The sequence below is a fragment of the Phodopus roborovskii genome, unplaced genomic scaffold, assembly GCF_943737965.1.
Source record: "Phodopus roborovskii unplaced genomic scaffold, PHOROB, whole genome shotgun sequence".
Taxonomy (NCBI): domain Eukaryota; kingdom Metazoa; phylum Chordata; class Mammalia; order Rodentia; family Cricetidae; genus Phodopus; species Phodopus roborovskii.
In genome coordinates, this window is record NW_026126549.1 from 13,386,718 (window position 1) to 13,414,312 (window position 27,595).

General features: G+C 39.8%; 1 protein-coding gene across 4 annotated transcripts in view; it reads left to right on the forward strand.

Annotated features, from left to right (window-relative positions):
• Positions 1-27,595, forward strand: part of Sncaip (synuclein alpha interacting protein) — a 136,614-nt gene that overhangs the window by 93,115 nt on the left and 15,904 nt on the right. For all 4 annotated transcript variants that reach the window (XM_051200814.1, XM_051200817.1, XM_051200815.1 and 1 more), the window contains exons 4-8: positions 6,796-7,664; positions 9,513-9,692; positions 15,409-15,522; positions 24,352-24,477; positions 27,353-27,522. In XM_051200814.1, coding sequence (XP_051056771.1) covers positions 6,796-7,664; positions 9,513-9,692; positions 15,409-15,522; positions 24,352-24,477; positions 27,353-27,522 — 1,459 coding nt within the window. The remainder of the gene's footprint in view (positions 1-6,795; positions 7,665-9,512; positions 9,693-15,408; positions 15,523-24,351; positions 24,478-27,352; positions 27,523-27,595) is intronic.

Here is a 27,595-nt window from a genome sequence, read left to right on the forward strand (position 1 = left end):
TGTGTTTCCTTCAGACCTACCAATTGCCATTCTGTGTAAACTGTACTTTTGAAACCTAAGGATTTAAACTTGTCTAAACACTGAGTCTGACTTCATGATAGACTACACCTCTTTAGTGAAGATGTATCTTTTCTATGCAGGTTTATAGGGCTTGAATATTTCAGTGAGTTTTCACAGAACAAAGAAACAGGCAGAGATCATCTGCTGAGTTATCTGGGCAAGCCTGCATAGCTGTGGGCAGAGCTGGGAGCAATAAAACATGAACCTGATATGTTTGATAACAGCTGCTTGGTACAAGCAGCCTTTTAAAGACAGGAGGCTTAAGACCCAAATCGATGACATTTTCCTCACAGTATGTGGATAGATCAATGAGTGGAATATTTATAAGAGTGAAGTCATGCATATTTCCCCTTCAACCTCAAGGTACCCTCAATAAAGGGGCTATGGTATCAGTGAAAGGGATGAGCCAGCAAGATCATAAGAACATTCCAGAAGCTTGTGTTCTGTTTACACACATCACTCCAGCATAATGTCCTGACACAATTCTCCAAAGTCAGAGTTCACTCAGCCATCACTGGGATCAGGTTACAGACTAACTGGTAGGGCAGTGCAAAAGGTCACCCTGATTGTAGTTCCCATTCAGACTCAGGCACATATCCTTCTTCCAACTGTCATGAGGGGACAGAAGCCACCTGTCAGTACTTCTTAGAGATCCTGAGGTGTTTTAATTCCATGGGTCCACTATAGATTTCACTTGACCAATGGTAACAAAACTCAGGATGGAGGGGGTGGGAATGTGCTTGCCTAGTGTGTGCCCAGCCTTGAGTTGGATTTCCCAGCACTGCCTAGACTGAACACTCTTGATGACTTGTCATTTCAACATTCAAGAAGTGAAAGCAGGACAATCAGAAGCATATGGTTATCCTTGGCTACACACGCAGCATGGGCTACATGAGACCCTACATTTTAAAAACTAGTTAAAATAAAGGAGATGGGATGCTGGAGGATATGTAGGGTATATTTCTTAATGTCGGCTGCTATGGATGTGTAGTGTGTTATGTATACTTAAAGAAATTAAACTGACCAGTTTGCTTCTCCCAGAAAGTAGAATCCATTTAACTTGACATAATCCTTTCTTTCTCTTCTTGCTGTTTCATCCTAATTTTCTAATATGCACACATATCTCCATATTTAGAAGTAAAATAAACGGGCATTTTAGGAGCCAATATTGATGTTTAGTCTTAAAAGTTGGGTCTACTATGGCAACAGCAAACAGTCCATTATCTTCTTAAAGAAAACAATTTATCAAGCCTAGGAGCCAGAGAATTATGTGTCAGCAATTGCCTCAGCCTCATAATTATAAATTTGAGAGGATCTGGTAAAATGTATGAATCCAAAAGAATTATAGTGTTTCATTGTGAGTCAGAATCAAGCACCCTGTTATTTGTAGACATTCTACATCATCAGAGATATTTATGGAGGGTCAGATCTTAGTAATGATATTGTCTAACCTTGTTATTTTCCAGATGAGGAAATTTAAAAAGAACTTTTTTTTCTCTCTTTTGGTTTTTTAAGACAGGGTTTCTCTGTGTTGCTCTTGCTGTCCCAGAACTCACTCTGTAGACTAGACTGGTCTCAAACTCAGAGATCCACCTGCCTCCATCTCCCAAATGCTGGGATTAAAGGTAGGTGCCACCACACCCAGCAAGAAGTTCTTAAGAGAATATATTAAAGTACTTCACAATGTGGTAAGCCTTCTAACTGTTCAAGCCACTTGAATAACTTACTATCTTTCAAATTCATACCTCAGGTTAGCCCCTCAAAATGGACCCATTGGAAAAACAACAAAAGACTTACTTATTATATTTTGCATTTTTGATTCAATGCATTCCTTCGCTCTCTCGTGGAAAGACTGGGTCATGGAACCCCATTTTCTTTGAGGATCTTTGCTTGACAGTGAGCTGGATACAAGCAGAAGTAGCTTCTCAAGGGACCCTCAGGAGAAACTTAGGTTGGTGTGCCACTTTCAGACTTGCTGCAGGCGTGTTCAAGTATTGCCAGAGAACTGAGAAGCAAAGAGCGGCTATTCCCTGGGAGAGTCAGAAGAAGTAGCTCAACAGGGAAACATTGGATGACTCATGTGTGATGAGTTTGAGTCACAGGCAGAGACAACAGCAAGGGCTTTGTAGAAAAGGCAGAACAAGCCCAAAGGTGAGAACCATGATACTTGACCATAGTATATCCTGAAAGATCAGAGTCAGCAATAGAGAAGAAGGGAATAGCAGGGCTTTGGGAATCATGGATGCTGAAAAAAAGAAGGTAAACAAAAGAAACACTGCAGACCATGCTAAAGAACTTTGTTAGGAAAAGAAAGCCACTATCCACAAACCTTGTAACTTAAGTGATAGTATACATCATGTGTTATATCCAAAAAAAAATCCCTTTGTCTTTACTTTAAATATAGGTAACGTATGCTTTTACATAACGTTTTTCTACAGTACTTTACTTTTAAGTATATTTGCTTTTTAAAAGAAACTGTCATGCTGTAAACAGAAAACTAGTATATTTGCAATGAATTCTAGGTCATCATTGAAATGTAATGAACGTAAATCTCCCCGGTTAATTCATTACTTAGGAAAGCCACTGACCCTGAAACCTGCAGTCAGTTTATTAAAGGCATTCTAAATTTTGGAGATGGATTAAATTCTAGCACCAAACTAAGTATCCTTAAATGAACGGGGAGAAAGAAGACTGAACAACAAATAGTTTTCTCACACTGTAAATGAGGTCTGTTTATAATGGGTCCTAGGGTGTGTCTGACACAGTATAGATATGCATCCCATACCTGAAGCAATGTCGTTTAGGGAGTGTGGGACATCTGAGGTTTGGGAGCTAATTTTGGGTGACCAAGTCAATTTTACCCAAAGAGATATTAACTGGACTAGAAAGAGAGACGAATAGGAGAAAGGAGACCAGTGTGTGATGGTTGTGGGAAAGGATCCCAGTATAACCCAGTTAGTGCAGTGAGGGTACAGAAAAGGGTCCAGATTCAAAAGGGATTTGGGATAAAGCCACAAACTTTTGTCTGAGCAAGGTGGGATAGGGACCAAGAGAACAGAGGGACAGACAATGCCTTAAGTGAATGACTTGAGAGACTATATAAATGACACTGTGGTTGTTCAAGACAAGATCAACAGAGTAGTGAGGGGGCTTGAGGAAAGGGAAGATTGGACATAGAGGTGAAGAGAGCTAGACCCCTAGATCTGATTCACTGCCATTCAGAGAGCCTTGCATATTCTGGATCTGCATTACTGCTTGCTGGGAACATGGTTGGCTTTTTATGGTTACGGGGTAACTGAAATGTCCTTGCTAGTGCTCAGAGCATCCCATATGCCAGCTAGATGATAGGAGACTGTTTTGCCTATAAACGAGCACCGTAAACATCCACCTCACTATTGATGGTTTTAAAATTTTGTGACTCCATCAGGTAGACAAATTGAAGGCACACTAAACATATTTACTGTCCTAAGATGTTAAAGGTGAACGTATCTAAAAGCAAAACATCACTAAGAACCTTCTTAGGTAAGCAATCTACTAGGAGTTTTGAAGGATAGAGAGCTAAATTAGGCACAGATATTGTTTTCATAGGACTTGTAAAGACTGAGATAAAAATTTTTTCAGGGACTTAAATTATTTTCATGTGTCAAGCATTGTGCATAATCTCTAGAGAATAAATATAACCTCAAAAATCTCCCAGTAGCTGTAGTTAATGTAAAATTTGTTCCCATGGATGATTAGAATGTTATGATGGTACCAGAGCAAAATAACAATAAAGTGAATTTGGTGGTATGCTTAAAGAATTGAAATGGAAAGTCTTGCCTGCCAGTAATAATCTTTTTTCTTATGCTGTGTATTTGCCCAGCTTAGGAGAAATAAGTGAATGTTTGTCTTTTGTTTGTTGCATTTCTGCCCATGCAAACACGTGACATGGCAACAAAATTGAGCATTCTCATGAAACCCATTAATTCATTTTTCATAAGCAAGTTAACCCCCCTTGGTAATCAAGACAGGCTAGAAGGCACAGAATTCATCCTAAGCCCACAAAACAACCATAGGCTTGAATGAGGAAAAAGACAACATTCCCAAATGTTGACGCTCCTTCTTCAGTTTCGAGACCTTTCTGTGGAAAGAAGTGTTTTCATAAAACACAGACAGAATTAATTTACATAGAGCACTCTTAACGGCTCCTGTCAGAACAAAACAGCTGGGAAACATATGGTACCCATTTCCCTGTATCACTTGGGGAAAAAAAAAAGTTCACATGTAAATAAAGCCACCATAAAAGAATGGCCCTTTGAACCTGTGACCTTACTAATACATAAATATATCAGTAGAGGACACTCGTTGCATTGACCCACTAAGCCATGTGGCTTTAAATATTTTTAATACATTCTAAGATTCATAGTTTTTAGAAACTCCAAAGAAATCAAGGTAATTGACAAAATATCAGCAGATACCATGCCAAACAATTCTGTGTCTCAGAATGTCTATGAATAGGTTTCCCCACAATATTTATAGATTTGGAGAAAGTTAGTAAAATCAAATGTCTATTTACCTCTTATAAGCTCCACGGTCTGTCTCCCTATTGTTTTATGGGAAACAGACACTGTTCTTAAGGCAGAGAAAATGATTTGGCAGAAATTTCTGGCAAATGATAACTTTTCATAGCTCTGCTTTTTTTTTTTTTTTTTTTTTTTTTTTTTACGAAGACAAGAACATATAAAAGACAGAAAGTTTTTACATTTATAGGGAACTGATTGGGATAATTGGCCTATGCCTTTACATATTGACATTTCATAAATGACTTTAAAGTATCTAGCTTTTCCTGGCGATTATCACTCCTTTGGGTTTATTACAGGAACTCATTTCCCCCTGTGAAATTAAGCTGCAAATCCCTCAGAAGGATTCACTTTATGCATGTTAAAAGATAGAATGAATTGTGCAAAGTGAGATTCAAGTTCACATATTTGTGTTTGTTAATTGTCTGTCCCAGGCCAAGCACTGTCTATGGTTCAGAACTCTAGACAAAACGGTGTGGGTAAGAGAAGCAGGAGGCCATCTAGATGCCTTCCTTCCCTCCTGGCTATTCCTTGCTATATGTTGTTCATTGAGAAGAAACCAATCCCCCTCCCAGAGATTTTAGGAGCTCTTTGCTTCTAAAGGTTGAGAGTGAGGAAAGCCTCCAGGGTGAACTGTGCAGTACAGACTTGCTGAACCCAATGTCACATTGTTTACCATCGGAGAACAGAACTTAGGATTTTATGGTTGGCAGGCTCGGAACACTCTTTGCTTTATTCCATAACTTCTCTGAATGCTTCTGGGACACATCTCAGAATAAACAATGACCAGTAACACAAATTTAGGGAACCCTTTAACTGTAAGAATCAGTCATTACCAGAGGCTATAATAAAGCTTACAAACCTGAGCACCCCTATTGTCTCAAGGTCTCTCACATAAACCTGAGCACTCACTCCTTTGTCTCAGGGTCTCTTGTGCCCAATAGCAAAGACAAGTAGATTTGCTTATTCTGGGGTGAAACCCTTCCCAATTCCACTTGTTTCATAGAATAGAGGATAGTTGGACGAAAGCTTTATCTGCCTTATGAAAGATGATAGAATAGAAACCTGTAAAGTAGCCCACTAGCCTGCAAGAGTGCTAGGTCATCGTCCTTCTAGTAGAGGAATTGTCTCAGACAAAATGGAGCTGTGCTGTGGGGAGAGCACTGTAGCTTCATCAGCCCAATCTGAGATATGCTACCAGCTTCTTGCTTGTATTCAGGCATATTAGAAGAAGTTGATGTTTTTATCTTTTATCTCCAAATGTGTCTGGCTGCCTCACTGTCCATCTCAACCAGTTGAATGTAGGCCTGCATGCAATCTTTATTTTAACTGCATAGAAATGAAGTAAATTGGAAAAAAAAAAAAGTAAGTTTGAATACTAGTCTGCCTTCCCTATCCAACCTTCCAGCCTTCCCTTTCTCTTGTTTCTACCTTCCCCAACCTGGATGGCAGTGTTACTCAAAGAGCACGTTCTGTTGTCAAATGGAAATGCATTATGTTGTGTCACAGTCTGAGAAGTCCCAGGAGATGGCTCTACACAATGTTTGTCTAAGATGCTTAGTGTAGAATGGGTTGACTCAACCATGGCCATCCTCCGGTGAACCGATGAGCACCTCACCACTTTATGCTTTTCTTTGCTGTCCCTAACCCTATGATGGCAAACTATCAAGTCACATAGCAGGTCACAATTTTAATTTGTAGAAAATGAGCCATGTTTTCTTAACATGGATGTCTTAAACATTAGAGATGTGTGTACAGGCTAATGCATGCTTATGCGCGTGTATGTGTACACATGTATCTTGTTCACTGGCTTAGTTTGGAGACCCATCCCTGTTCTGGTTTTGGTTTTGTTTTAGAGTGGTGACAAACTTGTAAATGGTACCAGGGATGCCAAGCCATAAACTATCTGTCAGGGTTTATTTAACTTTCTACTTTTTATCACTATTGCTACTTCAGTTAGTTCTGGGTCATTATATCATGACTATCTTATCTCTCTCTGCCTTGCAGTGGTTAAGCATAAAGCATTAGTTTTATGGGTGTATATGTCCTCTCGTGCTTTATCCCCTTCCACAGGGGCCTACTGTGAGTATAACGTAAGTGAGCCATGTCTACCTACGTGGCCAAACTGTATTCAGATACTAATTTAATTGTCTCCTCTATTATTTTTTTTTAATAGTTTCTAGCTCTAGCTGGAATTGCGGTGTCTCAGCTCTCATTACAAACACACAAAAGCCCACTGGAATCGCTGATGTATACAGTAAGTTCCGCCCAGTGAAGCGGGTTTCTCCCCTGAAACATCAACCAGAGACTCTGGAAAACAACGAAAACGATGACCAAAAGAACACTACAGTAGAGTACCAGAAAGGTGTGGAGACTGAGCAAGGCCCCCAGCCAGAGGAACTCAGCCCTGAAGATGGAGTCAGGGGGTTGCCAGGCAAGGGCTCCGAGCCCAGCCAGGCACTGGGCGAGCTGGAGCATTATGACCTTGACATGGATGAAATTCTGGATGTGCCTTACATTAAATCCAGTCAACAGCTGGCCCCGCTCACCAAGGTGACTTCCGATAAAAGGATTTTAGGTTTAGGCACAAACATCAATGGCCTTTCTGGTAAACCCTGTCCTATTGGAAGCACTGAGAACTCCACAGCCAACATGACTCCGTTTTGTGTTCTTTCTCCTGTGAAAAGCCCTCACTTAAGGAAAGCATCGACTGCCCTCCGGGACCAGCACAAGCTCTCCACAGAAGACTCTGAGAACTCCCCTGCTCTGGGTAAATGTGTCCCCGCGTATGAGTCAGAGCACCACAATAAAGACTTCCTAAACAAGGCCTTTAGTGATCACCATGGTCGAAAAATCGAGAAGACCGGGCCAGACTGCAAGCTTAGGGCTTTCCACCTGCAGTCCTCAGCAGCAGGGGCGAAAGCAGAAGAGCAGGTCAATGGCATGAACTGGACCAATGCCCAAGGTGGGGAAGAAAGGAGTGAGTACCTGAAGAAAGTAAGAAGCATAGTGAACATTGTGAAAGAGGGCCAGATATCGCTCTTGGTGAGTACTGTCTGTCTGTCTGTCCTCAAACTCCATCTTATAACAGGATGACTGTTTGTTTCACGTCTTTCTGTGAAGTGTTGGGTTTTGTTGTTGTTGTTGTTGTTGTTGTTGTTGTTGTTTTTTAAGTTCTTTGAGAACTTCCTATAACATGCTTTCTTCATATTCACTCCCTTTGTTTTTGTTTCTTGCTGCATCTTGTAGCTTTAGTTGAGAGGGGTTAGGTTTTCAACGCTAAGGTTAGGGGGTTAATGCACGGGACACAAATGGCTCCAGAAGGCTGTTAGTGGAGTTTAACATCGTCTGACCTCAGCTGGAATAACGAGGTTTAATCTATAAGGAAAACAAAACAAAGAGCCCAGTACTGTTTTCCAGATGAGTTGTAATGCCTTTTTCTTTCTTTCTTCCTCCCTTTCTTTCCTTCTTTCTTTCTTTTCAAACGGTTCCCCTTGCTCTCCGTTTCTTTGGGGATGTCAGTTTTTAGCTGATGGTGGACCTGCCAGATCTGTGAACAGAGAGTTCTCTGTTTCACCCTGATCATTATTCAGAAGAGTTGGGCCAGGGGGGTTGGAAAACATTTGCAGATACAGCTTCCCCTGGAGTTTAATTGTTCTCTGACACACATAGGGTTTTTGCTTTGCTCCAACACGTCACCAAAGACTCCAGACACAGAGTTACTTGGTGTAAGAAATATCTATTGAGAAAGCGAGGCTAAATAAAACAGCATTCCATCTGTTGCATGGTTCTTTTCTAGCTTCCAGACACTGGTCAAACAGTAGCGACCCTGGGCCAAGGAGAATTAAAGTCTCCTTCAGAAAACTCACTACATCACAGCATGGTTGATTCCCCAAAATGTTAACATACACAGATAAACTGTACTGTGCTGGGACTGTCATCATGCACAGGACAGTATGACTGAATGATTTTACCAAATGAAGCCGCAACTTTTTTCTCTTGAAAATGTCTTTTCCATTTTTCCTGGCTGTTTCCTCTGGTTCATTCTTTTCCTTTGTCCCACAAAGTCAGAAGTCAAAAGTGCTAACACCACTCAGTTTACCTAAAATATTTTATCAAAACTTCATACTGTGAGGAATAAATTTCTCCAGAGAGAGAAAAACAAAACAAAGAAAGCCAAAGAACCAAGTTTCCCCCAGATATCCCAGACACCCATGGGAGTCACTGGCAAGTCTAGAGGTCCCTGTGAATGCTGCAGGAGCCACAGCCTTTAGGTAACATGTAGAGGGAGCAAGCCTGACAAGTGAGACCCCCAAAACAAGTACTTCATTCATTCAACAAACTTACAGCAGCCAATAAAGCATAGCCCTGCCCATCAAGAACTTAGTGGTGTGGTGACAGAGACAGAGAAGCTGCCATTTGCCATCAGTGTCACCTCAGGGATCTAAACATCCAACTGGAAACCTTTGCAGTCCATTGGTCCTAGCTTGGTGACTTTTTCATGAAACCATTTGTCCCTTGAGAGCATGTGTTCTAAAGCAGAGGTCCTCAACCCCTTGATTCAGTTCCTCGTGTTGTGATGACCCCCAACCTTAAAATTATTTCATTGTTATTTCATAACTGTGATTTTTGTTACTGTTATGAATCATAATGTAAATAGCTGTGCTTTCTGATGGTCTTAGACACCTTGCAAAAGAGTCATTCAACCCTCAAAGGGGTCACACCCCACAGGTTGAGAACCACTAGTCTAAAACCACTGTTCTAAAGCTTGTTGCAAGCAAGACTCTGACTAACTAGAACCTTGCAATGCCACCAGAGCCCTTGTGAGCTATTCCTTCCCTCCATAGCGTCCTGTTTTGACTTATTGATTGAAACATTCCTCTTTCTGTGCAGCCACACCTTGCTGCCGACAATCTGGACAAAATTCATGACGAGAACGGAAACAATCTGTTACACGTCGCTGCGTCCAAAGGGCATGCAGAGTGTCTACAGCACCTGACATCTCTGATGGGCGAAGACTGCCTCAATGAAAGGAACACAGAGCAGCTGACTCCAGCCGGCCTGGCCATCAAGGTGACCTCTTGTGGGCTGAGCTGTCCTGGGCTTTGTCTTTGGTTTTCATCTCCATTTTTTTTTTTTTTTTCAGATTTCTTGTGAGCTAGGCTGTTGGAAGAGGGAGAGGAAAGGGTGATGTATTAAGCAAACAGCAAATGAATGTATTGTATGTAAGAAGTTAATCATTTCAGTCACTACTGAGATTTTAAGGCATTCCAGCTTATTATCCAATAAGGATAATTTCCAAATCAAGCCACAAAGAAAGAAGATGACCCCCTGCAGGGATGAGAATTTTGCTACTCACAGTAATTGCAATTTGGATTCTTACCCACACCTGGATCTCTCAGAAACTGTGTCAGTTTTTCCAAACATGAGAATACGAAGCAAGGAAAATTAGATCAAGGTGTGCTGTTAAAGAAAGCTAGCACTTAGGAGGTCCTGAAAATAATGTGGGCTTTTATTTTTTATATGTCAAAATGTTTTTTACTATTCATCAAATTGATGCCTCTGTATTTGTGTTATGACAAAAAATCAGATGTATGGTATCTATATTTTTTTGTGGAAAATTAAAGAAATGCATTTTTTTACATATGAATCAAAAATAGGATAAGAAATAACAAAAAATGAGAAATATAGCCAGCAAGCTCCTTAAGAACAAAGACACCTCCATATTTGCTATGATTCTTCACTATAATGTGGACTTTTAATGGATCAAATCTGTGTTTAAATGTCATCAGCATCAAAACTGATTACAGCATCATTGAGGAGTCATATTTAGATCTCCAAAACAGCACAATGTGTTATCTGTAAAGTGTGTGTGAATTAATGCCAACTAGGGTGGAATTAAAACCTGGACCATAACACAATAAATCAAGGACCTTTACACCACTGTGGTAAAATCGTCTGGAGACCGACCAAGTCACGTGAAGGTTAGCTATTAAACTAAAATGACTGTTTGGATCTTTCAGTCATACTTACTAAGAAACCAGAAGTGAAGTTCAGAGAAATAGAATGCATCTTGTCCTCCTGTATATACACTACTTGCTTTAAGTGGTAGCTGGATCGTCTTAAAGCCAAACACACCATGTATATAAATGGAATTGCATAAGTATTGAATGGAAGAACCAGCTAGCTAAGGAAACCTACACATGAACTTACTAAGGAACACATTTCCCTTTTAGAATAATAGATTTATATTCTATCACTAATATGTCTTATACACAAAACTGATTTTTTTAACTTTAATGCATTTATTAGGCAGTAAAGTTTATATGTTTAAAAAATGTTATTTAATTTTATTTTGCTCCCTGGTAAAGTGTGGTTTTATCTATGAAAAATTTGCATAGTAAATATTTTGTTACAAAGAAAGCTCTGATGCCGGGGAATATATTTTTCTCTGGTTGTAAATATCATATCAGAGCTGAGTTTACTACAGTCAATGTGGAAAAAGACTGAATTCAAAGGAAAAAACTTGTCTCAGTAGAGTTGAGTTCAATGTGTGCCAAAGCCAACGAATACTATGTTATTAGGTGCTAAAAATTTGCATGAGACATAGTACCTATTCCTAAGTAGCTGATATACCTAGAGACTAAAGCAGGTACCTTGGTACTGGTAATGACACAGTTCAGTGAGATGATTGGGTGGAGGGTGGTCATTCATGAGCATATGTCAGTGACAAATATCCTTATAATGCCAGAGAATGTTGGTACCTTCCGTATTTATAGAATGGTTTGGTTTTTATAAAATGTAGTTCTCATTAGCTTTCCTAGCTAATGTTAGGTGATTGAATATTTCCTCGTTATATAATTGAATGAAAGCATATCTTTTCCTAATTTACATGCCTTACTGCTTATTTTGGATGGATTAAAAGTTTTAGAGTATAAAGGTTCATAAGAAACTTAGCAGCCATTAAGCCAACCCTTAGTGTGAATAGCTTCCATGCTAGCTACACATGAGCAGTTAATTTATTCCAAAACTTTAGCCACCCAGTACAGCCATCACCAACAGGTCTGCAGGCTTACACGGCAATTTCTGCTTTAATTTGAAGGACATACACATACACACACACACACACACACACACACACACACACACACACACACCTACCTAAAGCCCTCAAGGATAGAAAGCTCTTTCAGATTGGGGAGCTGGGCTTCTGAATGATTTGAGAGTTCTTCTATTCCATCATTCTAATTGCATTGACAAAAATCGAGGGCGAGTATTTCATACAAGTCCCTCTCCCTTCATAGGTGTAAGCCGATACCTGCAGTGTGCTTTGATTGACACTGGTGAAACTGAGAGGACTAAGAAGTCAGAAGCCTCCTGTTTTAGGAAATCATTTTGAATACATAACAGCTGATTGAATACATAACTCCATTAGTTGGTTCTAAGAGAGGCTGGAGAGGTGTGGTTTATAAGCACTTGCTGCTCTTGCAGAAGACCAGAGTTTGGTTACCATCACCTACTTGATGGCTCATAACTCACTGAAACTCCAGCTCCAGGGCATCCAACTGTAGATCCACCAGATCTGATGCCCTCTTCTGTCCTTCAAGGGCATCAGCATGCATGTGCATACATAAACATATACACAAATAAGTAAAGCTTAAAAGAAGAAAATAAAAACATCACTGAGAGCCCTGCTGCTTGCCATTAAAGGCAAACATACTTGGGACAAGTGATCCATGTTTCTTGTAGAACCTGCCTCAAATAACAGAAAGCATCCAAAGACAAAATGAAGAATGTCATTTCCTCATTCTCAGACTCTTTAGACAGAGGATAATAAATAATTATGCTCATTACATTATATGACAGCCTTTATGCCTTTATTGAGGGTTTTCCAGGAGGATCAAAAGTGGCTGCTTTGGGTGTTTGTGTCCTTTGGAAATAGCTAAACAAAGTCACTTCGAAGAAAGAATTCTGAAAAGCCTGATTTCTAACACAGTCTGTGTTCTAAAGTAGAATTGGCAGAAGGAATTATTTTAGGACCTGAACAAACTAGGAATGAAATAAACCTAATTCCTTGTTTTGCTAACTTCTCCTTTGGCCATTCTGATTAGGCTCAAAGGCAAAGTTGTTGATTCAGTAATAGCATGACATCACACACACACCCTTACAGAGGTTTTTTTTTTTTTTTTTGTCACACACTCCCTTACAGACATTAAAAAAGAAAAAACACTCAAATAACTCTAAGCCCAGAGACTTGGGCAGGCAAAAGTATCCTTCTTGACCTTAATAATGTTTTTGGTTTATTTTTATTCCAATTACTTGCATTTAAAGCAAGTTATTTTTATTTCAAACTCAGGGAAGTGAACTAATATTTCTTTATATTTCTGAAACATTTTATTGTTAAAATGTCATCCCTTTGATTCAACAGACCTAAAATTCATCTATAAGAACATTCACCTACAACCCTGAAATACACCCACTTGTCAATTGCATAGAAAACATTTCCTAGGATACATACAGCCTCTATGAGGTTATATTAACAAACCCAATAAATTGTGAAGATTGAAACGTATGCTTACACACTTCATCATCATAAAATGCAATTAGAAATCAACAACAGAAGGAATCGTGAGATATTCACAAGTATGAGAAATTAGTCCACCCTAAAACAGTCAGTAGGACAAAAATAAAAGGCAAAGGAAATTGAAAACAATTGCAGATGACAGAGAAAGAAAAATCAGCAAACCACTGTCTTCACAGGCAGGATCTACAGATGCACTTTGAGGGAAGCATGTAAAGGAGGTGGGCAGGGAGGAAAGTTTCAGATAGATACCTTAGGAACTGCAGAAGTAAGACAAATCTAATCCAAAGCAAAGAGAAGAAACAGCAGGACTCAAATCAGGGATGAGTGCAACAGAGACTATAACAACTGTCGAGCAAACAGAAAAAGCTGGATTTGGTTTTATGAAGAGGTGAGAAGGAGAAAAACCCTGCGATTTAGTTAGAGTAACCAGAAAGAAAGAGGAGAGGAAGCTTCTCTCTTTACAGAAACTACAGGAATGAGCTCACATTTCTGGGTTCTGTGTAAATTGTCTTTTATACAAACTGCCTTGCTGCTTGTATGATCAAGATGGTTCCATTTTCTTCATTCAAAGAGAATGAAGAGAATGTTTAATGGGGCAGCAACCAGAGCATGGTTACTGAAGCCTGGAGCCTGGAGAAAGAGTGGTCAGGAGAGTAGGGGAGTGTGCTAAGCAGAGGGGCGTGGCTGACTTTGACCTATGACTGGTGGAGAGAGGGGGCTGACCAATGGCAGCACCATAGCTCAAGAGCCAAGAGCAGAAGGGACCTCAAACTGTCTCTCTTTTCCTGGTCTCCTGTTGCTAATGTGTATTACCCAAATCCAGCCAGAAGCCAGGATGCCACACAGATACCCCAAAGAGACCAGCCCCCGGGGCAGCAAGGACCATATTACCTGATCACACCAATAAATGCTCAATGATGAAGTCACATCCTGAGATGTGGTTTTCCATGATTTTGTCCTTGTACCAACACCACAGAGAATATTTACATAAACAAGGTATATGTTTGTGCTGTGGCCTTAATGCAGTTAGGAGATGATAAACATGAAACGCATGTGGGTACCACTGGTATAACACAGCATCCTGTTTTGCAGTATAAGATGGAGTACAGGCTAAAAGAATGAAAAACAGCCTAGTATCATAAATAGATAAATCAGTAGCATAGCTGTTTGTTCCTGTGTGTAATGATGATTTTTAGGGGAACTTCATACTATGCACAGTCATGAAACACATCCCTGTACCTCTAAGGATAGAATAGCATGTGTGTTCGTGAGTGTGAGAATATGTATGTGTGTGCATACATGTGTGTATGATAGTGTGCATGTATGTATCAGTGCATTGTGTAAGAGAGGGTTGTGAGTCAGTGTTGTGTGAGTGTGTGAAAGTCTGTGAGAGTCTGTGTGTGTGTGTATGTACGAGTGTGTGTGTGTGTGTGTGTGTGTGTGTGTGTGTGTGTATTTGTGACTTGGAATTCTGCTATTCAAATAGAAATGAAAGAAGAAGCACATACCTCTCCTGTCTTCCTCTTGGAAGAGAAAGAGACATTTCCTTCTTGACAGGTTAAGATTCTAAAGAGAAAATAATCCTGTTAGATGCTGCTCATTTGCCCCTCCCTGACTCCAAGAGGACCCTTTCTGTGCTCAAATCTCACAGTATGCAAATTAAAAAGGCGATTAAGGGCCTCTTGTCTCAAGTGAGTCTCTAAGGAAACCTAGGAGAGAAGGATGTAGTGAGTGCTCTGGATGTATATATAGATATATAGATAGATATAGTATTACTCTAACTCGAATTCATATATATTCAATATACATTTAAAAATTATCAAGCTTTATGCTAATAACTATATTTTACAATATGTAAATTATACCTCCATAGAGTACTTTTATCTATTCATCCATGGGTTCACAGTGCTAGCAGTCAGACTTGCACATACTAAGTGAGTACTCTACCAGAAAACTGAACAAAATGACTTTAAAATAACTGATTAGAATCATGAAGTCATATTCAAGTAGAAATTCCCCGACTGATTTAGAGCTAAACCACAAAGCATGATTGTAACAGGTCTTGTGTTTATATTTCAAGTAAATACAAGCCTGTTACAAAAGCCCAAGTTCATCTATCTTCCCATGGTAAAATTACAGTCTTTGTGATATTTGCTAAACCTTAGTAATCTTGAATTTCTTTCTATTTGTCTTCTTAAAATCTAGAATGGCCAGTTGGAGTGTGTACGCTGGATGGTGAGTGAGACAGAGGCCATTGCAGAATTGAGTTGTTCCAAGGATTTCCCAAGCCTTATTCATTACGCAGGTTGCTATGGGCAGGTATGAAGTCTTGAGTATCTCCCCTTACATGTCTACATATTTGTTCTTATTGGATCATCAAAATTTAAACATGACATCATAAATAAACCCCAAGATTTTTATGAACAATGGTATTTATTGTAACGTTTAAATGAAAAGACGTTTTAAGCAGCCTAGATATCTCAAGGCAAGATTTTAGATGAATAGTAGAATTATATGGGGAAGTGTTAATTACATAATGTTAATAATATGTATGATATAAAACTTTCACTGTAATTTAGTACCAAAACTTTAAATTTTGTGGAGAAAGAAACAAAGTGAGACTAGAAAAAAAAATGCAGCCTAATGTAGTTCCAGTCATTTTTGAGCAGAATGGAACTACAAATGGCTTTTTAAAATGTTTTTGTTTGTTTGTTTGTTTGTTTGTTTGGTAATTTTCTATTTTTAAAATGAATATTTTTAACATTTATCAAAAAGAAGGCTAATAATAATTTATTGACCACAAAGACAAAATCCAAGTCTTTATAAAGCATCAACCAAGAATAATTCACTTGAACAATGATGAGCAGGTGTATTAACTAGAAGACCCATAGAGTTAACTTCTCCATCAGGACCTGGGAGACGCTCCATGAACACTGCAAAAGCTTGATGACCTGGTTCAGTCCACAGAGCCCATGGTTATGTGGACGGAGAGGGCTGTATCCACAAAGTTGTCTTCTAGTCCACAAGTGCATGCACACACATACTGATAATAAACTCAAAAAATTAATTCCAAACCAGAAAAATCTCTACATTATTAGCTGATGCATACAGATCTCATCTCTACCTCCCATTGAGCATGATGCTTACAAATTATCTTTTAAAGATGCTGAAACCACAAAATGACTATCTCAAGCTTAAAAGGAATAAGGCAGTCAGTATAGTATCAAAATAGATTTAATCAAATTTGTGGAGGAGAAAACTGCTTCTTGTGTATCTTTGGCTTCATAGATTTTCCCAGGGGCAGTAAATTGTGGTGCTGCCAATAAGAGACTGTGCTCATTTCTTCACATGCCAATCACGTTTTTCAAAAGGCTAGAGAATATTCCCATAGTCTTTCTTCCCTTTTTATGCTCTTGTTTGCTTTTAAGATAAGGTCTAGCTATGCAGTTTGGACTGTCCTGAACTCACTGCAGGCAGGACTCAGTGATCTTCCTGTCTCTACCTCCTAAGTGCTGGGATTAGAAGTGTATGCCATCCTGCCTGGGTTGGCCTTCCTTTAGTAGTAATCATACTAGCTGAAATTTTATTCTGCACCAAAGCAACTTTAATTGATATAATACATATATAAACTAAGATAAATAAAAATGATAAAAACACATGTATTGATGCACACATTTCCTTTGTGTGTCAAGCTCCATGCCACTGGATTTTATGTATCTTTGAGATCTTGTTTATTCTATAGAAACTGAAGAAGGAAAGTTAAGTAAATGACTTATACATTGTCTTGTGGCTATCAAAAGAACAAAGACTGGATTTCCACTCAGGTCTTGTGTCTTCGGGAGCTGAGTTGCTTTGTCCCTATCTGTACAGATGGTTTATACAGATTATCATAATGTCATTGATGGAAGATGACTTTCTATTATTTTACTTAACAATACCTTCTGGTAGTTGGAGTATCTCACAAAGGCCATTGAAGTGAGAAACAGTATAAATGCATGGAATTTAAAGGGGGGGTAGGAAAAACATTAAAAGTTTGAATAAGTCACTGTCTTTAAAATATTAGAATTACATCTTTGTTTTGCATTTTGCTTCCCAGTCCAACCCTCTGTCATAAAAATAACCAATGACAATTACTACACATTTGCTAAGAATGTGTTACTATTGTACTTTTACTGGAAAAGAGAATAGAGGGTTTTCAAATTTTCTCAAATATATGACCACTGCTAATCTCCGTAAGTCATTTTGGGTATTGAGCAAATTTATTAAACTACATGTTCGATGTCTTTACATTTCTAATTTCCTTTGCTCATTCAAAGCCTAATTGGGCCTTTGGGGTATTTGTGGAAAGGTTGCTGCACTGACTCCGGGGAGGAAAAAGGGAAGAGGGGCTAGCAGGCCTGTGCTGAGGCTCTGGGCAAAGCAATGGGTGTCAGCATTCTTCAAGGAAATGTCAGTTAGATGCCAGTTTCTTTATTCATGTCTCACAGCATGTTTCTCAGAATTCTTAAGCTGTTGGAACAGAACAAAAGGAAGTACCCCTTGTGGGACAGCTATGTGAGCTGCTGCTTTCTGAGCTGAAATCTAGGAAAACACAGACTCTGGTGACCTATCTGAAGAGACTTGTCAAACATTAGCTTCCCGCTGGCTATTCTTCCAGAGGTTGTTCTAGGATGAGATGCATTTCTATGACATAAGATGCAGATTTGAAGGATGCTGTCCAATAGTCCCCTCCAGAGAACAGTCTGCTCCCATTCGATCCGCCAATTCTGTCCAGTGTCATCCTCCATTTACCACAGCCACTTTATGTTTCAGACAACCTGCAGGGCGACTGAACTTGGAAACATTACAAGGCTAATATTTCCACAAGGAAGACTGTTACTGAGCAGTTTTCTAATGGATTCAGCACATGCAAGTCTTTCTCTGCCAGGCAGGCACTAGAGTGCATTCTGAGTTTTGTCCTCAGTAAACACCTTTGGAAAGGATTGGACTGACCAAAGAAAATTGCTCTCTGCTTCCTCTGCTTGCACTCTACCCTCCTACAGATCCATAAAGAACAGGCTCCACTTGCAGAACAGGCTCCACTTGACTCCCAATTTGTGTTCTTTTTCTTGTAAATAAATAAATAAATAAATAACTTAAAGACTCCAGTACCATAGGGTAGTCTGCAGTTTTAGTGGACTCCTGGAGTGAGAGATCTTTGGATGATAGGAATTGATTTTCTTCATGCTGACACTTGAAGTCTCAGAGGGTACAATTATTTTACTGCCTGGCTGTACCTTGCAGAACTAGCTACAGGGAGCATGAAGGTGAGAGCCTTGTGGGGACCAGAGGAGCAGGCCTGGGGTGTCCTTGCATAGGCCTGCTCTGCCTCCTCAACAGGAAATCTGCTGGCCAAACAATCGCAACAGAACTATCATCTGTGTGGCTTGAACATTTTATTTAAATACGAAGATTCAGGCTATACCCAGGCTCTCCCAAGTTCTATTCTGCCTACATCTACTGTGGGAAGTGTCACCCTATCTTGCCTTGATAGTTGGCTAGGGGTTTGTGTGATGTACCACATTGAAGTTGTGATTCCTTTGGTTTTTGAGTCTTTCATGGAACATTTAGTCTGTGTCTACTCATTTTAAATTTTGGTCATGTGAAGGTTTGGGATTTTTTTTTTTTTTTGAAGATTCTTTTTGAAGCTAGAACAGACTCATAATTTCCTGTGAATGGTCATTGGCAGTGAAGGGCATGATGATGAGGGGGGATGTTTTTTTACATGCTCTGTTGTTCTGTGACTCACTTTAATCAGAGAAGAGCTCTTTGCTGGACTTTGTTTCGTTGACTATTGTTTCAGAATCATGGGACAGAAAGAAGTAAACAATCTGAAAGTGCTATTGTTTATGAAAGTAAAGTAGAAAAATCTATTTGCGTTTTGTTTATGTTCTGCTTTGCTTTTGTCCTCTGATAGAGTGTTGCTAGGTAGCATAGGCTAACAGAGAACTTGGGATCCTCCCATTTTAGCCTCCCCAAACCTGGGCTTACAGATGTGCTTTCTACTACGAGGGCAGAAAAACCTGATTAGCACAAACATCTTGAAAAGGCAACAAACCCAGAGCTCCACAGCCTGCAGACTGACAGTTAACCAGAATTTATTCTAAGCCTAAGAAACAGTGCTGTTGGAGAACAGTGTGGTTGTGGACATTTGAGCCCAGAAGATGGAAAGCATCACAAAGAGGGCTGAGCCCTAGTGCCAGGTGTCTGGGGCTTTATCCTACTAAGTCCCAGCTTGGTGGCTTTGCTTTCATGCATGCCTGTAGAAAAGTGAAGAAAAGGGGAATTCAAAACAGAAAAGAGAAAAGAGTGTGCCTGTGCCTTTGTGTCCTTATGTGTATGACATGACAAAAGAACTTTCCTCTTGGTTGTTCTGAAGACTTAATGAGGACAAGTACACTGCCCAGCCCAATGTACGTACTAGACAAATGTTGTCTGCTATGGCAAATCTTTCAATTGGTTGATTTTATAGCTCTCTGTGTAGTTTATCTACTTACCTTACTTTAAGTAAAGCACAAGACAAACTTACCAAGGAATTATTTCATCATTGATATACTTCACTGTTACATGCATCTCCTATCCCCCCCACACACATTTTGACATCCCATATCCCACATTTACCTTACAATAAATGATGTAACAGTATTGATGACCACTTTTTTGTTTTTCATTTTAACATCTTGGTAAATGGAATGAATCTCTAAATTGATGTTTTAGTAAGTTTGCAGACAAAGCTGACTCCTTCTGATTGTATCACAAACTACAGATATTTTATTGATACCAGCAATAAAGCTGTGACATATATTTCAATGAAACTTTTATTAGACTTTGTTCAGCAAATCTTATAAATTGCATGTATTAATTGCCTCTTTAAAGAGCTTGTATTGCCTTTGGGAACACTTAAGTTGCAATGCTGAAACAGATTATCCAAAGGCCAGAAAATCCTCAGAAGAGGAAAGCAGTATATGAGAGAAGTCTGGGTCCATAGATATAAGCTGAATAGATACATGGATGTGTGAGTGGACTGATGAATGGGTGGACAGACTTTGTATTGGAGAGCAATTCTTCAAAATACAAAAAGTAGAAACAAGCTTCTCTACCTACATGACTGTTCAGAATGTTCTCTGAAAGCAACATTTACCAAAAATGGATATCTGACATTGCATTCCTCCTTCAATATTTTCTCCTGCAATAGAGAGGAAGAACTACACACACACACACACACACACACACACACACACACACACACACACATGCATGTGCTCACAGATGGGAGGGAGAGAGAATCTGAATGCATTAAAGGGCTAGGAGGGAAGGAAAACATCATTAAATATGTATCTAATGCATATTTGTATCAATGAGGGCCTTAGCTGGATAAGTGGTCATTTTCTCCTGCTTATGTTTTAATGAACATGTCGAATAAGTCACCATCTCACTCTAGAACTCTGCATCTCTGTGTACCTCAGAATCAGAGCTAAATTTCTCTGATAATGAGTGTTAAAGGTCTTATGTGAAAATAGGGGAAACTAGCCATTTATCTTGAAATCCTAAATGCATGTAATCAGAAGACCACTTATGCTATCCCATTGAGAAGTATCCATCCAAATGGTACAACAGGAAAGATTTTATTTCTTTACAAGATATAAGTATGCCAATTGCATTTTCTTCTTAAATATATATATGCAATGATTGATATATATATATATATATATATATATATATATATATATATATATATATATGTTTTGTTTCTATTGACCTTTATCAATTAGGTTTCATTAAGGTGCCTTTTTCAAACAAAATTTATTTTTGTTACTTCTTTTCCTACCTCTTCTCCCCCACACCCTATCCTTCCCTTGAGCCAATTTACCCCAGCATCCTCCTTTCTACTCTGTGTCATAAGTGACCTTTTGACCTTCTGACTCCCTCCCCTTCCTTTCCTCAACACTTCTCATTCCATTCTCATGGTCTTTTATCTAGTTTCATATGAAAGAGCTATACTACAAAAAGTATAAAACGGAATTTGAGGTGCCAGCAAAACACTATTCCGAGTCAGTAAAACTGTTTCTGCCCTGTGTGGATCTTAGGTAAGGTCTCCTACAGACAGTACAAGAAAAGATGGGTAGTTATTGTAACAGTTCATTTGGTACTCGCTGAGTACTCTGGAGCCAGGGCAACTTTCTTTTCTCGCAGAGCCCTCATGTATTTTGTCCTCCCAGACTACCTGCCCCTTGCCAAGGGCCCTCAATTTTTCTCCACATTTCCACATTTCTAGGATAATTCTTAGACTGAGAAAGAAATGTAGTATTCTGTTACTGATAACCCCATTTCTAAAAGTCAAAACACAATGTTTTTTAGTAAAGTGTGTGTCTGTACAGTTGGAATAGGCACACCCACTAGAACATTCAGTTTGGTCTGAAAAAAAAATGAAAATTTGCATGACAAGACATTAGCTTTACTTGCTAAAGGAAGCTGGTAGAAACAAGACAGCATTCCTCTGTCCTGGGCTAGTTTTATGTCAACTTGATACAAGCTAAAGTCATCTGGGAGGAGGAAACCTCAGTTGAGAAAATGCCTCCATAAGATCCAGCTGTAGGGCATTTTCTTAATTGGTGATTCATGGGGAGGGCCCAGCCTATTGTGGATGAGGCCATCCCTGGGATGGTGGTCCTGGATTCTATAAGAAAACAGCCTGAGCAAGCCATGAAGAGCAAGCCATTAAGCAGCACTCCTGCATGGCCTCTGTATCAGCTACTGTCCTGGGTTCCTGCCCTGACTTCCTCAGTAATTAACTATGATATGGAAGTGTAAGCCAAATAAACCCTTTCTTCCCCAACTTGCTTTTGGTCAGTCAGCTTCATTAGCGATAGTAACTCTAAGACAATTGAGTTTTCTGATTTTTAAATAAAGTTGAGTTGGATGATTTCCTCCAAAATCTCTTCTAATATAGTTTTTTAAATCCATGGTTTATTATCATGAAATAAACCACATTGTCCCAAGCTTGAAAGTGACCTATTGAAGAGGTTCTGTTCTGTGTTTGGTGGGGCTGTCTTTCTCATCTGTAGAGACACTGCAGCCTTCTCTCCTGGAGTTGTCTTAAGTCTTAGCCTTTGGCTGCATGGCAGTTGGTAATATGTTAATCTTGATACTACTCATTGAAACTTTGCTTTTGTTTTTGTTGTTGCTTTTGGCTTCTTATTTCTATTTTGATTTTGGAGACATTGTAGAACTTGCTATATAAAACAGGTTGGCCTTAAACTCATATACACCTGCCCCTGCCTCCCAAGCCCCAATCCATTGAGAATTTTTAAAGATTTATTTTGTGTATGTGTGTGAGGGGATATGCCCATGTGACCTCAGATGCCCAGGTAAAGAAGAAGGTTTCATATCTCCTGGAGGTAGAGATTTGGCTCCTTCTGAGCCATTCATTGTGGGTGCTGGGGACTGAGCTTGGGTCTGCAAAAGCTATAGTTACCATGAGCCATCTCTCTAGTCCCCTCCTTGAAATTTTAAAAGAACTAAGCTGCATAACACAATCATCTTTTTTCCAAGTAAAAAAAAGTCCAGTGCCCCTAGTTAACTAGGAAATGTAAACTAGCCATTTTATTGTTAAGAGCACATGAAAACATTACCCATTCTGGTCCCAACATCAGCTCCAATTTTTTGTAAGTTGGTCTTTGAAGAAGAGAGTTAAGCCTATCTAGACTTCCTTCTCCAATTTCTAATTCTCAACCCGAGTCTTTATGCTCAGCCTCACCTCCTTTTTCTGGGGACCTTTGACTCTCTACAAGGTCCATCTCCATCTGCAGCTAGCATTCATCCTGCTCTCCCGGGTGCATTCTTAGTCTGATGTAGGAATCAGTTCCATTTTCTTTATTTTGCTTTTGAGGGTTCTTACTCTAGCTTGTTCGTTTGGACAGAGTGTGGCACAAATATTCTGCCTGTCCCCGTGTGTCAGATACCTTTGTAAACAGTCCGCTATTCAAAAGCAGAGAGGAAAACATTAAAGGAGTTAGCTGTTTGGATCCAACATTCCTTTAGCAGATTATCTGGCATGTTCAGAAGAAGAAAGCAAATTTAATCCAAAAAAAGTTCATGGCCAGTCTGAACAAATAACCAGAGGGGACAAAACCCTTTAAAAGGTTAAGAAGAAAGAAGTTCAAGACTATTTCAAACACATGATCGTCTTCTTAAATGTCACATTCCACCCACTAAGCTTCACGCTGTTGTTTTTACCACTCTCGTTTTTTTAACTTTATATTTAATTCTTCTATTTTAAAACAGTGAAATCCCATCTCCTTGCTTTCTCCAAAAGCCATGGCATGAAAATACCACAAAACATTCATTGGGTAAACTGCAAACAGATTATGATGAAACATTTTCATGGCTCACTATTCTCTCTCTCTCTCTCTCTCTCTCTCTCTCTCTCTCTCTCTCTCTCTCTCTCTCTCTCTCTGGCTTTGCTTTGGAAAGACTTGGTCTCTTTGCCTTTGGTCCATTTCCTTTAACATGAAGAAAATAATGATAATAATTTTTAAAATACTACCAGCATTTGGTCAGAAACAAAGACAAGGAGTCCCTGATCTGTCTCAGCAAGGTTATCTTGGACTTGACAGTTCAGTCTGTGGACTGCAGGGTGTTCAGAATTAGGAGGCCATGGTTTAAGAACATAAATGTAAAAGTAAATCGAGTTGTGTCAGTAGCCTAAGGTTTTGGGATAATCAGCTTGAAGCTTACAGAATTGAAAGTGTAGCCTTAAGAGACTTAAAATCAAAAGATGTGCCCTGGGTTCCAACTTCAGATCTGTGTAGTTGTTTGACTATGAGGACAGAGACTCTCTGTGAAACTTTTACCCCTTTCTGTAGCATAATTAACAAGAACATTTCCAAGGAAACTTCCCACCTCCAAATCCTCCTAAGTGATCCTCTTTTGTGTTACAGTCAGACCCACAGCTTTTTGGTGTATACTGAATGGGAATCTTCTTTTGATAGGATAAGCAATATTTGAAGTTACATACCACTAGTGAGTTATAATGCCGTTTCTTTATATTCAACTTCTCTGCATGATAGTCTGCTAATTCCAAGTGCTCTCGTGTGTGTGTGTGTGTAGGAGAAGATTCTCCTGTGGCTCCTTCAGTTTATGCAAGAACAAGGCATTTCACTGGATGAAGTGGACCAGGAAGGCAACAGCGCTGTTCATGTCGCTTCACAGCATGGCTACCTTGGATGCATACAGGTACACTGCTTACTGCTTCACAGCTGGGAAGGGGTATCTTGAGATATAAAACAGGAGCAGTGGAGGTAAGGAAGGGAGGGAGGAAGGGAGGAAGGGAGGGAGAGAGGGAAAGAAGGAGGGAGGAAGGAAAGAAAAAATTTTGTTCATTAGAAAAATGCCTGCACTAAATCAGCTTCTGTACTATATGGTAGGAGTAACAAGCTGGACAGTAGGAGCCCTGTGGTTTCCTTTCTTTGTGGTAGGATTAAACTTCACAAATGCATTCAAAAGACCCAGAGGCAAAGGGTATAGGTAATTGATCCCCTTGGGCCTTCAGCAGGTTAGGCTCAGCCTTGATTGGCCTAGGTTTCACCCAACTGCCTCAAGTAGCCTCACAGTTGTTACCCAACATGTCTTGCAAACAATCTCATGTTCTCTGTGCACAAGATAGTTTAAGATTATTAAGCAAAGCCAAAGGAGAAGGGAGAGGATTGTGGTCACTGACCCAAGTCACAAGGTGATCGCTCTGAGGGTAAAGGTCTTTATGGGAAGTGAAGACTATGTCCGACTCAGAGAACACTGAGCAATGAGAGCTGCCGCTCCAAAAATCACATAAGAATGTATGCCAAAACCGTGAGTATGAAAGTTAAGAGGACAATAAAAGCAAAAATGCAGAGAATACCAGGAAGCTCTCTAGAGGATCTGAGCTCACACATCTGCTCTTTAGAGAGCTCACTTGAGAGGAAACATTCGGCATATCTGAATGAGTCTCACCAGGGTTGGCAATTGTGTGTCTCCTGACTTAGGACACCAACCCAGAAAGGGGTGATGAGTAAGAAAATGTAGCATGGAGATAAAGCCAAATTTCTTACCAAAATATAAAAAATGGTTAAAAAGAACAGTGCTGTCTTTCTATGGAAGAAAGACAACTGGATGAAAATTTAAAAAGAGAGAATATTTTTCATTAGATGAAATAATGCTTAATAATCCTGAAGCAGACATTTCATAAGCTAATAAGTGACTGATGCCTGAAGAAACCTAGGTGATGTTACTATTTCTATTTACATTTTAGATATTTTCCCTTTAATATGTGGAGAGTAGTCCTCCCAAGGCATTTGTCACTCCGCGTCACACAAATGATGTTTTTGGCACTGGACACTATGGAAACTTGGAAAACTACCCACTGTGTGTGAGATTAAAAAAAAAAATAACAGTGAGGGACGAGAGCAAGTAGGGGCCTTATGAGTTGAGAAAGGGACTGGGGGAGGGGACAGAGGGCAAACTGCAGGGGTCTGAGTCAAGGGCAGGAAGAACAGTGTGTGTTTCCACTGAGTCTCTCGGAGCTTCTTGCTGACAGGGTCTCTGTGACACCCAGAGAGAGAGGAGGAAGTGGTTTTATGGAAAGCTGACCTTTCATGGTGAGCAATCATAAACTAAGAGGGGAGTTTGTTAATGACCTGTGAGTCTAACAGGCTATGATATTAAACACAAGCACTGATTGTGTGTGTGTTGGGGGGGGGGGTATTACTACCAATATAGGATGAAGTTTTCAGTATCATTGTGTCATCAAAGAATATGTCAGGGAGCAGCAAGTTATTAATATGCATGTCACAGCTTCCTTCCAGACTCTAACAACATCACAGCATTAATATGAAACCCTTCTCATGCTTTTAGGGCATTGATTTCAGCCATGCTCTGTCAAGTCTCCCCCTCCTCTATTCGTGATACTCTGGCCAAATGCCATAACTTCCCCACTTGCTTTTTCCTATTAAATTTTACTCCAAAACAGTTTTAAATCTCAAAATTCAAACATTGCCATTCTTCTCCACACCCAGAGAAAAGATGAGAGACTCACAGTGAGGCATGGTTGGCCTTTTACACACCTTGTGGGATCCTACCCACCCCCACTCCAGCTGCACTGTCAAAAACAAATAAAATGTATAAAGAAAGAAATGCAAATATCCTCTTACTCAGCTGGGAAAGGCCATGGTCCCCTTGGAAGTCATTGCTTTGTCACCTCTTCATCTGGCTCTGCTCTGTGTTGTGTTCTATGGTAACCTCCAGGTAAAGATGCTTTCAGGGATGCTCTGGAGTATCTACATTGGTACTTAACATGAGAGATCTGGCTTCAGCTTTGCCTCCTTTACCCTATTCACATCCTTTCCGATATACAGTCTCTTTCCTGTTACTTTATTCTGGACCAAGAACTTAGCGAGTGGCATCCCAAAGCCAGTTACCCAAGAGAATAAGAACAAGCAGACAATTCCACTCTCTACATCCTACAGCACCTCTAACTTTAAGAATGCTTTCTTTTGAACCCCCAACTATCAAAATGACAAAAACCACAACCATTGCACTGCCCATCTCATAAAGGGGATGGAGGTGTTGGTGGACCTCCCCCTGTAGACTACATGTGAGAAAGAAAGTAGTGATACCAGTTTGGTTCTGGTTGGCTCCACAGGGAAGCCTCTAACATCAACTAGCAAGATCACTCACAACACTTTTCTCTGAACTGGTGTATCCCACCCAACACCATGGATTCTGATAAATGGCTTTGGAATAATGAGATAAATTCTACCCAGCATTCTGCTATAGTCTTTAAAGAAAAGAAAAAAAGAAAAAAAAACAATGTTTGGAAGGAAGTCCTGGGGCTAGAGAGATGGTTCAGCCAGTAAGAATACTTGCTGTTCTTCCAGAGGTCCCCAAGTTTGATTCCCAGTACCTACACAACCAACTCACAACCATCTACACATAACTTCAGCTCTAAAAAAGTTGATGCTTCCTTCTGACATACACACACACACACACACACACACACACACACACACACACACACCGTTTAATAAAAAGAAAGTCCTGATACAATGACATTACATGTTTCTGTATTTTCTGGCAGACTCTGGTGGAGTATGGAGCAAATGTCACTATGCAGAACCATGCTGGGGAAAAGCCCTCCCAGAGTGCTGAACGGCATGGGCACACCCTGTGCTCGAGGTACCTAGTGGTAGTGGAGACCTGCATGTCACTGGCCTCGCAAGTGGTGAAGTTGACCAAGCAGCTAAAGGAGTAAGTGGCCACTTGATTCTTAAAGAACAAAGTCTGACTGTATTTGTGCTTAGATTTCAGCTAAGTGCTTTGG